We start from the raw sequence: 12,530 nt of genomic DNA, 5'->3' as shown, positions 1-12,530 counted from the left end.
TCAATCAATCGAGTTTCGACTGCTTAATGATAAAAACCAAAGTCATCCGCTTTCTCTTTCGATTTCAATTTGAAATATTACTCCAAAGTCAAAATCTTAATATCGATTCGTCAACACAAAATCCCAGAAGCAAAAATATTCTTCAATCATTCAACTATCAAAAATCGAAAATCCAGAACTAAGAATCGAAATCCACTTCTTCATTCCCAAATACCAGATGCAAGAATGAAATGAAAATCCTTTGATTCTCAAATCCTCCAATCCCAAACGAAAACCATAACTTCGTTCCAATCAGACACCGATTCAAACAAAAATCTTTCATCTTCATTTGTTCTTGACTAGTACTAGTTCGTCGACAATCAGTTACGATATCACAAGACATATCCAACTTTCCTTCCAAATCAGTCTAAGTGCAAGAATCGATTGACAAAACAGAACATCAATTTTATTTCAATTGATTATAAGAAGACAGAACGAATCGAAATGATTTAATTATGAATATGAAACATGATTTTGAATGAAAACGAATATACAATCTCAAATCAGTTCATATTGCAAAGATTGTGAAATTAAAATCATGATGATGATCGAAGAAGACAAGAAGCAAATCTATTGATCAATAACTGAACAAACCGAAGTATCGAATATGAGAAATATTTCAGTAGCGTATAGAAAACATACATTGCAGAATATCACTTCATTTTTTAGTTTTTAGTTTAATTCAAATCCCCTATTTATAATTCTGTTTTGTTGACTAGATTGTGCCTGATGCAAAAAGACATTGACAGTTAGGTTGTGTCCCTGAAGATTCGACCATGCTTCCATGTGCTATATTTTTAGTGCAACCAATAGTGATAAATTTATTTGTTTAAATCGGGTGCGACTACCGGTCTTAAAAAATTGGTGTCGTTGCCTGGGACACGGTGCTTTCTAATAGTTTTATGCCCATAATTTTTTATTTAGGTACACCTTTAGCTTTTGATCCAGAAATCGAAAGAAGTGCAAGGAAACTAAAGAAAGAAGCAGCAAAGAGAAAACAATAAGATGGTTCATCATCATCTTCAGTACCTCCAGAAATCATCACACCACAAGGCACTCCCTTGTGGAACGAATCAAATCCGTTTTTTCCAAAAGTACCCCTATCTTCACCTTCTGATAGTCCCTATAAAACATACTCTTCACCACCCTTAGTCAAATCTGAACCCACAGATTCTTCATAATCTGAATCTGAAGAATCAGACATGAGTGGAGACGAAGCAGAAAAGACTCTTAGAGAGTGGGCCACTCAAGAAGTCAATCAGCAGCACCTCTGCATTACTTTTTCAGAAGCCCAGCACTTTGAGTTGAAATCTGGGTTGATGCATCTTCTTCCCACTTTCATGGGATTAGAAAGCGAAGACCCACATAAATTCCTCAAGGAATTTCATGTGGCATGTTCTGGAATGAAGCCACATGCTGTTACTAAAGATCAAATAATGTTAAGGGAATTCCCTTTTTTAGTTCAAGATTCAGCAAGAGAATGGCTATATAAACTCCCATCTGGTTCCATCACCACTTGGACAGAAATCGTGAAGTTGTTCTTAGAGAAGTATTTTCTAGAAACACGAGTTTCTAGTCTGAGGAGAGAAATCATTGGGATCAAACAAGGAAAGAGAGAAGTTTTGCATACTTATTAGTAAAGGTTCAAGAATCTTCTGGTTCGATGGGATCAATGACTATCAACTCTACAATTGTTTTTGTGAAGGCCTGACACCCTTAGATAGGCACCTTATAAATGCTTCCAGTGGTGGTTCCTTAGGTGATATGACACCAACTAAAATCCGGGAGCTGATCAAGAAGCTGGCGATAGAGTCTAAGCATTCCGGAAACGAAGACGAGTGGTATCCAGATCAACCAAGGGGTGTCCAAGAAGTAAGCAATGCTCATCTGGAGTCTTACATATCTGAACTGACAAAAGGTGTTCTACTCCTGAAAAAAGAAAAAGTAGTTGCGAAGAAACCATGTGGTTATCTGCTTGAAGACATATCATCCAACAGATATATGTCTGATTCTACAAGAGGATGTTGCTCCAGTCAAAGCTGTCGGAGGATACCAATAACATAATTCTTATAATCAGTCTCCAACTATTATCAAAATAATAATTTTCAGCCATGACAGCAATTTCAGCCACCATCGGGTTTTCAACAGAATTCTCATTACTAGCCCAACTTTCAGAATCCGAATCAACAAAATTTAGAACCCAAATTATCAGAACCAGAATTCAAAACAACAACCCAACAGTTCCAACGTGGCCTTAGAATATATTTTGAAGAGTCTTTCCATGAGCACCCAAGCATATTACAGACCGAAACCAGAGCTAGTATCAAGAATCTGGAAGAGCGGGTATCTCAACTTGCCACTTTTGTGGGTCGTCCGGAATCTCTAGGAAAGTTACCGGGACACACTGAAAATAATCTGAAGCACAATGTGAGTACTATTTCCTTGAGAAGTGGGAAAAGTTATGGAGGCCCCGGCTTACCTGAACCAGAAAAAGAAGTTGAAGAAAAATATGCAGAAGTTCTAGTGGAAGAAGGAGATTTTAAAGAGCCTGAAGAAAGATAGTAAGGTGTTGTTTGTTTTTTCTAAGGCAAAATGTCTGCAGTCTGCGGACCACATCTGTAGACCTCTGCAGCAGAAGAGGTGGACCAAACGTCTGCAGTCTGAAAAAAGAAGATTGTTTGTTTTTTTAACATCTGCAAGCTACTAAAATAAGCTAAAATCTAAATAAACTGATTGTTCTAACTACAAAGTGATTTTTTAATATTTTTATGACTTTATTATAAATAATTAACAAATCTAGATCAACTTTTATGTATTATTGTATAAAAAGTGAAAATAAAAATGGTACAAATTAACGTATATATTTGATAAAAAACCAACAATTTTGGTCGCAAAGTTATACCTAAACATTGTAATTGTGAATCAAAGAATTTGATACATAAATTGATGGAAATAAACTTTGATTTTTTCAATTAAATCAATTAAAATCGTACCATAAATATTTTTCTAAGAAATGGACGATATTGTATTACATAATGTTTTATAAAATTTGACACAAAAAATATAAGAATATATTATGATTTTTTATTTCATATTTATATAAACAACTTCAATGACCATTATTCTAATAAATTTTTATTTATAAATTTGTGAAAAATATCATATTTGTGTCGTCGATTTTTTTTTAAGTATTGTAACTTTTTTTTTCAATTTGTTTATCATTAATAAAGTTGGAATAAATATAAATTCAAAAAAACTAAAAAAAATCAAGATATATGTGTTTTTTTAAGCTAGAAGATGTCTGAAGATGTTAGAAGACTCTGGTCCATATCTGCGCTAAAAAGATGGCGCGCAGACATTTTTAGGTCTGTAGTCTTCAAAAAAACAAACAGTCTGCGAAGACTAATGTCTGCGCGTGGTCTGCGTCGCGCAGACAGAAGAGGCTAAGAAGATCTACGGGCAAAAAACGAACACCACCTAAGAGTATGAAGAGGTGTTGGTTGAAGAAGAATCTGAAAAGCTAGAAGAGAAAGAAACTCCAACACCAGTCCAACCGAATCTGAAAGAATACAAGCCCTTACCTCCATTCCCATCAAGACTGAAGAATACGAAGCGCAAAAGAGAGGTTGAAGATATCATGGAAATATTTCGCAAGGTTGACGTAAATATTCCACTTTTAGATGTTATCAAACACATCCCTCGTTATGCCAATTTTCTGAAAAATTTATGTATTTCTAAGAAAAAAATGAAATTTAATGAAACTATAAAAGTTGGCAAAAATATTTCTTTAATTTTGCAAAAAGGTTTGCCTCTAACGTGCAAGGATCCGAGGATTTTCTCAGTTCCTTGTAAATTGGGGAACCTTAATATTTCAAATGTCATGCTTGACCTTGGAGCTTCAATCAATGTCATTCCCTTTTTCTGTCTATTAAAAATTAAAAATGGGAACTTTACAAAAGACCTAGACAATAGTCCAATTAGTTAACCACTCGACAGTACACTGGAGGATGTTCTTGTCCAAGTGGATAATCTAATTTTTCCCGCTGATTTTTACATTTTGGACATGGGAAACTTGTTTTGGGAAGACCATTTATGAAAACTGCAAAAACGAAAATTGATGTTTTTGATGGCATGATTCCAATGGAGTTGTAACATCCCAATTTTCACAACCAAAAAATTTTGTTTTAAATATAATACTTATAAAATCATTTACTTGAGAACAACATCATCATCGTTTCAAGTCATCATACCACAATCACATGTCTCAAAATCGTAACAGAAAGTAGTAATAATGACAGAGTACAAATCCCATGAATCTCAAAATGCAGAAATCATGTGTATGCGATGCGTTGCTACCGTGCCGGCTCCTTCCCCCTCGCTGAAGAGGTACCTGAAACAAAACTGAAAACTGTAAGCACAAAGCTTAGTGAGTTCCCCCATTATACCACATACCATACAATAACATATCTAGCCAAGTATATCTGGGTGCCGGCCTCCCCTTCGGTCTATTTCAACCGGATAGTTGTCTAGCATATCTGGGTGCCGGCCTCCCCTTCGGTCTATTTCAACCGGATAGTTGTCTAGCATATCTGGGTGCTGGCCTCCCCTTTGGTCAATTTCAACCGGATACCGGGGACTATTTCACCCCTTACCACTACCACATAAAATCATACATACTGGCACATATAACATAACAGATAACGGCATACCAAATAATTATCACACAGACAATTATCTAATTACGAACTCCTACTAGTGGGTTGGCATTGTGGCCTTAGACCCACTTCTAATGGAAGGTAACTCACCTCGCCAAGCTGAGTGTCGAGTCTCACGGGAAGTAACCTCTAACAGCTGCTCTGATGACTCCCGACTCAAATAAGTCAGAAATGGTTCTAATCTTCTGGATCTACAAGCTCTTGGTGGATCCTTGCTTCTTCTTCAAGTTCCTTTCTCTTCCAAAGCACCAAAACTACACCAAAATACTCTCAAATAACTCCCAAATTACAAGAACACACAAAAGTAGGCTAGGGTTTTCGTGGAGGCTGTATAAGGGTGAAGGGAGGCTGAACAAACAGGGGTAATGTTCTTTATATAGGGAGTAAACCCTAAATTTTAGGGTTTAAGGAGCTACACACGTACGTTGGGCGTACTCCTGGTACGCTGGGCGTACGTGCATGGCCTCCGCGGTTCACTCTCACGAGTACGCTGGGCGTACATGGCAATGTACGCCCCGCGTACAAAGCTTCCTCGGCCCTCTAATAAAGCACAAAGGTCAAAGCCCAAACCAAACCATTCCATACTTCAATTTAGATGATCAATAATAATACCTGGAAAATCCCGGATGCTACAAATCTCCCCCACTTGAATTAGACTTCGTCCTCGAAGTCTGTTGCCGCTGCTGAAAATAACTCGGGGTAGTGCTCTCTCATCTCATCCTCTGGCTCCCAAGTCCATTCTGAGCCTTTGCGGTGCTACCACTGCACCTTCATCAGCTCTACTTCCTTGTTCCTCAGCGCCTTCGTCTTTCTATCTAGAATGGCTATCGGTCGCTCGATGTAGTTCAGGCTATCATCCACCTGAATATCCTCGAGAGGTACCACTGCAGAGTTGTCTACCAAACATTTACGTAGCTGGGAGACGTGAAAGGTGCTATGAATCTGACTAACCTCGGCTGGAAGATCCAGCCTATATGCCACCTTGCCCACCCGGGCAGCAACCCTAAAAGGACCGATGTATCCGGGGGCCAACTTGCCCCGCTTCCTGAACCAGATGACACATTTCCAAGGTGACATCTTCAGGAGGACCATATCCCCGACCTGGAATTCCATGTCCGAACGATGCTTGTCGGCATAACACTTCTGCCGACTCTGAGCAGTCTGAAGCCTGCTCCTGACCTACTGGATCTTCTCCGTAGTCTTGAGTACCACTTCGGTACTCCCCATGACTCTCTGCCCACCTCACCCCAGCAAATCGGGGTCCTGCACTTCCTCCCGTATAACATCTCGAAGGGAGGACGATCGATACTCGCGTGGTAGCTGTTGTTGTAGGAGAACTCAGCTAATGGAAGGTAGGTATCCCAGCTACCAACGAAGTCTAAAACGCATGCCCGCAGCATATCCTCCAGAGTCTGGATGGTCTGCTCGCTCTGACCATCCGTCTGCGGGTGAAAAGCGGTGCTAAAGTGCAGACGAGTACCCAACTCGTCGTGGAATTTCTTCCAGAATCTGGAAGTGAACCACACATCTCTGTCAGAAATCACAGAGACTGGCACTCCGTGTCGGGCTACAACCTCTCGAATATAAATATCGGCCAGCTTCTCGGCCGAAATGCTCTCCTGGATCGGTATGAAATGGGCACTCTTGGTCAACCGATCCACGATGACCCATATGGAATCCAATCCTTGTGCGGTCCAGGGAAGTTTGGTGATGAAATTCATGGTAATATCTTCCCATTTCCACATGGGAATATCTAGCGGCTGCATCTTTCCGTGTGGTCTCTGGTGCTCGGCCTTGACCTTCCTGCAGGTCAAGCACCGCTCTAAATACCATGCTACATCCCGCTTCATGCAGGGCCACCAGTAATCAGGGCGAAGATCCCTATACATCTTCGTCACCCCGAGATGAATAGAAAACCTGGATTTGTGCGCCTCCTTCATCAGAATCTGACGCACACCCCCATGATAGGGAACCCACACCCTACGATGTAGCGTCAACAACCCACGGCTATCGTAATCGAAGGAGGAAACTTGTCCCACAATACACTTACTCTTCCGATGTTCCTCCTTGATAGCCTCCTGCTGGGCCTCTCGGATCTGCTCTAGAAGCGGAGTCACCACTGTCATCCGCAAGCAAACGTCTCTAATCGGGGCAGCCTTGCGGCTAAGAGCATCGACCACCACATTGGCCTTCCTCGGGTGGTAGAGGATCTCACAATCTTAATCCTTCACCACATCTAGCCACCGACGCTGCCTCATGTTTAGATTCGGCTGGTCCATGAGGTACCTCAGACTCTTGTGATCCGTGTAAATGGTACAAAGGACCCCATAGAGGTAGTGTCCCAAATCTTGAGGGCGAAGACAACCGCCCCAACTCCAAATCGTGTGTCGGGTAGTTCGCCTCGTGAGGCTTCAGCTGCCTCGAAGCGTACGCAATAACATGCCCTCTTTACATCAATAACGCGCCCAAACCTGAGATGGACGCATCGCAATTTACCACAAAATCCTCCACGCCCTCTGGCAGGGCGAGGATCGGTGCCTCGCATAGTCTCTGTCTCAATGTCTCAAACGCTGCCTGGTGCTCAGGCCCCCAGCGAAAAACAACAGCTTTCTTTGTCAGCCGGGTCAGGGGTACGGCTATCTTGGAGAAATCCTGAATGAATCTCCGGTAATAGCCCGCCAATCCCCGGAAACTCCGAATCTCAGATGGAGACTTCGGAACCTACCATCTCATCACGACCTTTACTTTGGCCGGGTCAACCAAAATACCGTTCTGGTTAACAAGGTGCCCAAGAAACTGCACCTCGCGCAACCAGAACTCACACTTGGAGAACTTGGCATACAAGCTCTCCCTCCTCAAGGTATCCAACACCTCTCACAAGTGCTCCTCGTGCTGCTCCTGCGTCTTGGAGTAAACCAAGATGTTATCGATGAAAACTATCACAGACCAATCCAACATCAGTCTGCATACGCGGTTCATGAGGTCCATGAACGCGGCATGAGCATTGGTGAGCCCGAAGGCCATCACCACGAACTCATAGTGGCCATAGCGAGTCCGGAACGCAGTCTTCTGTACATCCTCGTCTCTGACCCTCATCTGATGGTAGCCTGAACATAAATCTATTTTGGAAAACCAAGATGCCCCCTGTAGCTGGTTGGAAAGATCATCAATAGTCGGGAGTGGATAACGGTTCTTCACCGTTACCTTGTTCAGCTCCCGGTAATCTAAGCACATCCAATGTGAACCGTCCTTCTTCTTCACGAACAAAATCGGGGCTCCCCAGGGTGAACTGTTCGGTCTGATGAATCCTTTGTCTAACAGCTCCTGCAATTGTGTGGACAACTCCTACATCCCGGGAGGAGCCAACCGATATGGTGCCTTGGCTATCGGGGCCGCACCAGGGACCAGGTCGATCCTAAACTCCACCTGTCTCTCCGGAGGTATTCCAGGCAACTCCTCTGGAAATACATCTATGTACTCTCGCACCACCGGCACATCACACACAGTCGCCTTACCCTCCTCCCGGGCATCCATGACGTAGGCGACATATCCGGCGCAGCCCTGCTGAAGGTAGCGCCTAGCCCTCGCTGATGAGCATAAAGTTGGTCCATGTTGTGGCCTCTCGCCCTGAATCACCAGCTCTCCCCCACTTGGGGTCCTGACACGTACCAGCTGCTGCACACAGTCGATCACAGCCCCATTAGGGATCAACCAATCCATATCGATGATGACCTTGTTCCCAAGCAATGGTATGGGAACCAAATCTACCGGATAGCGCTCCTCGAACATCCTAAAAACACAATCTCTGAAAACCTCCGATGCTCGAACTGATCGTTCGTCAGCAATCTCGACCTCTAGAGGACAATCCAACATGCCCGAAGACTCAGGGAACCTCTTGCTAAGTGCAAGAGAGACAAATGATCGGGTAGCACCCGAATCAAACAACACCTGAATTGGAATACCGTTCACATGGAACGAACCTAAACAAAACACATAACATAGCACATAAATATCATAAACAACATATAATAAAAGCTAGGGAGAAGAAATCATACCCCTCACCACATCGGGTGCGGCGCGTGCCTCCTCGGTAGTCAACTGGAAGGCTCGGATCCTCACCGCTGGAGCCTCCGACTTGCCCTGCCGGCCATCAGTGATCCGCAGGGTCGCTGGAGCTGGCGCTGCCACTGGTGATGCTGCTGTCAATCTCGGGCAGTTGGCCTTTTTATGGCCTCGCTGGTTGCAGTGAAAACACAGCAACTCCGATGTCGGAATGGTGGGGGTAGGGTTGTACAATCCTTGCTGAAGTGCCCCGTCTTTCCGTACTTGTAGCATCCCGATCCCCCAGTCCCGCATACTCCCTCATCCGATTTGCAGCATTTCCCACAGCGGCCCCGACCCTGCTGGCCCTTCGACCCAGCGTCGAATCCCTTGGGTTTCTTCCCCGAAACCCTAGTCACCCGCTCAGTCTCCGCCTTCCTCTTCCGGAGGTGCTCTATATCAATCTACCTCTCCCTCGCCCTCGTAATCATGGAATCCAGTGTCGGGCAGGCTGAGTAGCTGACATGCTCCCTGATGTCAGCTCTTAACATATCATGATAGCGGGTCTTCCGCATCTCCTCATCTCCTGCATATTGAGGCACCAGTAAGGCCCTCTCTCGAAACTTGGCAGTAATCTCTACCACCATCTCAGTCGTCTGCCTCATATCAAGAAACTCCTTGGCCAGCTGCTGAAGCTCCACCGCCGGCACAAACTCAGCCCTAAACCTAGTCACAAAGTCAGACCAGGTCATAGCCTCAACTGCTGAGGCTCCCAAAGAATCACCAACCGACTCCCACCAATATCTAGCCATGTCCCTCAAACATCCAGCAGCATACCGAACCTTCGACCCCTCAGGGCAGGAGCTAGTCAACCGAGCAGACTCCATGTCCGCAATCCATCTCATGGCAACAATGGGGTCCTTCACCCCGTGGAAGTCTGGCGCACCGCATCCCCTGAAGTCCTTAAAGGACAGTGTGCGCGCCCCTGACTGGCTAGCCACCCGGTCACTCCTAAACGCCCTGAGGCGATCCTCCATCAGCTCGATAATCCCCTCCTTGATCGACCCAAAAATCACCGGGGTCGACTCAAGGATGCCTCTAGTGATCTCAGAAGCAATGAACTCACGTAGTCCCTCATCAACTGGCTCGACACCTGATCCTGAGCCTGATCCTGACCCTGAACCTCCTCCTCCTCCATGTCACGTAATCATCACCCTTCTAAAACAAAACACATAATATTTAGGGTCATACATAGCCTCGAGAGGTTTCACACACTACAAGTTCCCTAATTCCATCTCGGCCCTCCTTGAGTCGAGTACGGATCCTCTGCTTTCGGTAGTACGGGCCCATACTACCTTCCACATCTATCCGTACTTTCCTCAAGGATTGCCTTGACTTTACCAAGTCCCTTCTACTACTATTGATCTCTGTACTAATCTCATCCTAGGCTTACCCTAGGGTAACTCTCCGACCTACTCTCCGCCATTAGCTGCATAAGGAATTCCTGCCTCCTTTACCTAACTAGCTTGCGAATACCATTACATATCGCTAAGACCAGATAATTCTTCGAATGAGAGGCCCTTCCCTACACGGTTGGACTCAGACAAGAGCTGCGCAATAGGGCTAGACCTAAGCTTCTGAAATTATTTAGTCCTCGCAATATGTAACTTAATGTATTCGTTTACTAGTTAGCTAAAGATAACTAGAACTCCTAAAATCACAAGGCACGCAACATTCGGACATTGAGTAACCATACCAAGCGTATAATTCAATAAGCACATATAGCAGGAACATAAAAATATTTAAAAAAATATATTTTGTTATAAAAATATTTCAAACCCTCGATTTGAGTCCAGACACCCCCGAAGGTGTGTCCGAATCCCTCAAACCAAGGCTCTGATACCAACTTGTAACATCCCAATTTTCACAACCAAAAAATTTTGTTTTAAATATAATACTTATAAAATCATTTACTTGAGAACAACATCATCATCGTTTCAAGTCATCATACCACAATCACATGTCTCAAAATCGTAACAGAAAGTAGTAATAATGACAGAGTACAAATCCCATGAATCTCAAAATGCAGAAATCATGTGTATGCGATGCGTTGCTACCGTGCCGGCTCCTTCCCCCTCGCTGAAGAGGTACCTGAAACAAAACTGAAAACTGTAAGCACAAAGCTTAGTGAGTTCCCCCATTATACCACATACCATACAATAACATATCTAGCCAAGTATATCTGGGTGCCGGCCTCCCCTTCGGTCTATTTCAACCGGATAGTTGTCTAGCATATCTGGGTGTCGGCCTCCCCTTCGGTCTATTTCAACCGGATAGTTGTCTAGCATATCTGGGTGCTGGCCTCCCCTTTGGTCAATTTCAACCGGATACCGGGGACTATTTCACCCCTTACCACTACCACATAAAATCATACATACTGGCACATATAACATAACAGATAACGGCATACCAAATAATTATCACACAGACAATTATCTAATTACGAACTCCTACTAGTGGGTTGGCATTGTGGCCTTAGACCCACTTCTAATGGAAGGTAACTCACCTCGCCAAGCTGAGTGTCGAGTCTCACGGGAAGTAACCTCTAACAGCTGCTCCGATGACTCTCGGCCCAAATAAGTCAGAAATGGTGCTAATCTTCTGGATCTACAAGCTCTTGGTGGATCCTTGCTCCTTCTTCAAGTTCCTTTCTCTTCCAAAGCACCAAAACTACACCAAAATACTCTCAAATAACTCCCAAATGACAAGAACACACAAAAGTAGGCTAGGGTTTTCGTGGAGGTTGTATAAGGGTGAAGGGAGGCTGAACAAACAGGGGTAATGTTCTTTATATAGGGAGTAAACCCTAAATTTTAGGGTTTAAGGAGTTGTACATGTACGCTGAGCGTACTCCTGGTACGCTGGGCGTACGTGCATGGCCTCCGCGGTTCACTCTCACGAGCACGTTGGGCGTACATGGCAATTTACGCCCCGCGTACGAACCTTCCTCAGCCCTCTAATAAAGCCCAAAGGTCAAATCCCAAACCAAACCATTCCATACTTCAATTTAGATGATCAATAATAATACCCGGAAAATCCCGGATGCTACAGGAGTTTGATGAGGAGGTTGTTAATTTTAAAATTAGTATTGATGATTTTCCTTCTGAAAATATTTTTGTAAATTATCTTGGTACCAGCAGTCCTTTATCTAAGGGTTGCTGTGAATTTTCTAATGTCTCTGTGGAAGAAAAATTTGTAGATAGGAATTTATCAGACATATCAGAAGAGCTAGAAGAGGAAAAGCTTGGGGAAATCAAAGGAGGGAAATTTGTTGTTGAAAAGAAATTAGTAGAGGCTGATAAAACTAAGAAGGAGAAAGAATATGGAATTCCTGCTGAAGAAATATAAGAGAAGGTGCTGGCAGAAAAAGATACGATTGGGGAGGAGGAAAAGAAGATTTCTGAAAAGAATAGGAAGTTCAGAAAACGAAAGAAATCTAATCATCTGAAAGACTTATCTGAAGACAATCTTGAGTCTTTCCAGTTTGTTGAACAAGTTCCAGATCCACCCATATTTCCATATTTGAAGGGATCTAGAGTGAAAAGGAAAAGAGTTAAGCTTCAGAGAAGTCCAAACCACACCAGTTAGTAAATCTGATTGAGCAAAGTCGAGTTAACGACTTTAAAAATGGGCGGCTTTCTGGGAGGCAACCTGATGAGTAGTTTTAGTTTTTTT

General features: G+C 43.5%; 1 protein-coding gene across 1 annotated transcript; it reads left to right on the top strand.

The window, feature by feature from the left end:
• The first annotated feature begins 1,241 nt into the window (after nt 1-1,241).
• Nucleotides 1,242-1,676, top strand: LOC145126903 (uncharacterized). Its single transcript, XM_079062182.1, has one exon. The coding sequence runs from the start codon at nt 1,242-1,244 to the stop codon at nt 1,674-1,676; it is 435 nt and encodes a 144-aa protein (XP_078918308.1).
• Nucleotides 1,677-12,530: the final 10,854 nt, after the last annotated feature.

The sequence above is a fragment of the Lactuca virosa genome, chromosome 7, assembly GCF_052849685.1.
Source record: "Lactuca virosa cultivar CGN04683 chromosome 7, Lactuca_virosa_CGN04683_v6, whole genome shotgun sequence".
Classification (NCBI taxonomy): Eukaryota; Viridiplantae; Streptophyta; class Magnoliopsida; order Asterales; family Asteraceae; genus Lactuca; species Lactuca virosa.
This window is presented reverse-complemented; position numbering and strand designations above follow the sequence as displayed.

Coding starts and splice junctions, on each gene's coding strand:
- LOC145126903 (XM_079062182.1), top strand. CDS start 1,242: ATGAGTGGAGACGAAGCAGAAAAGACTCTTAGAGAGTGGGCCACTCAA.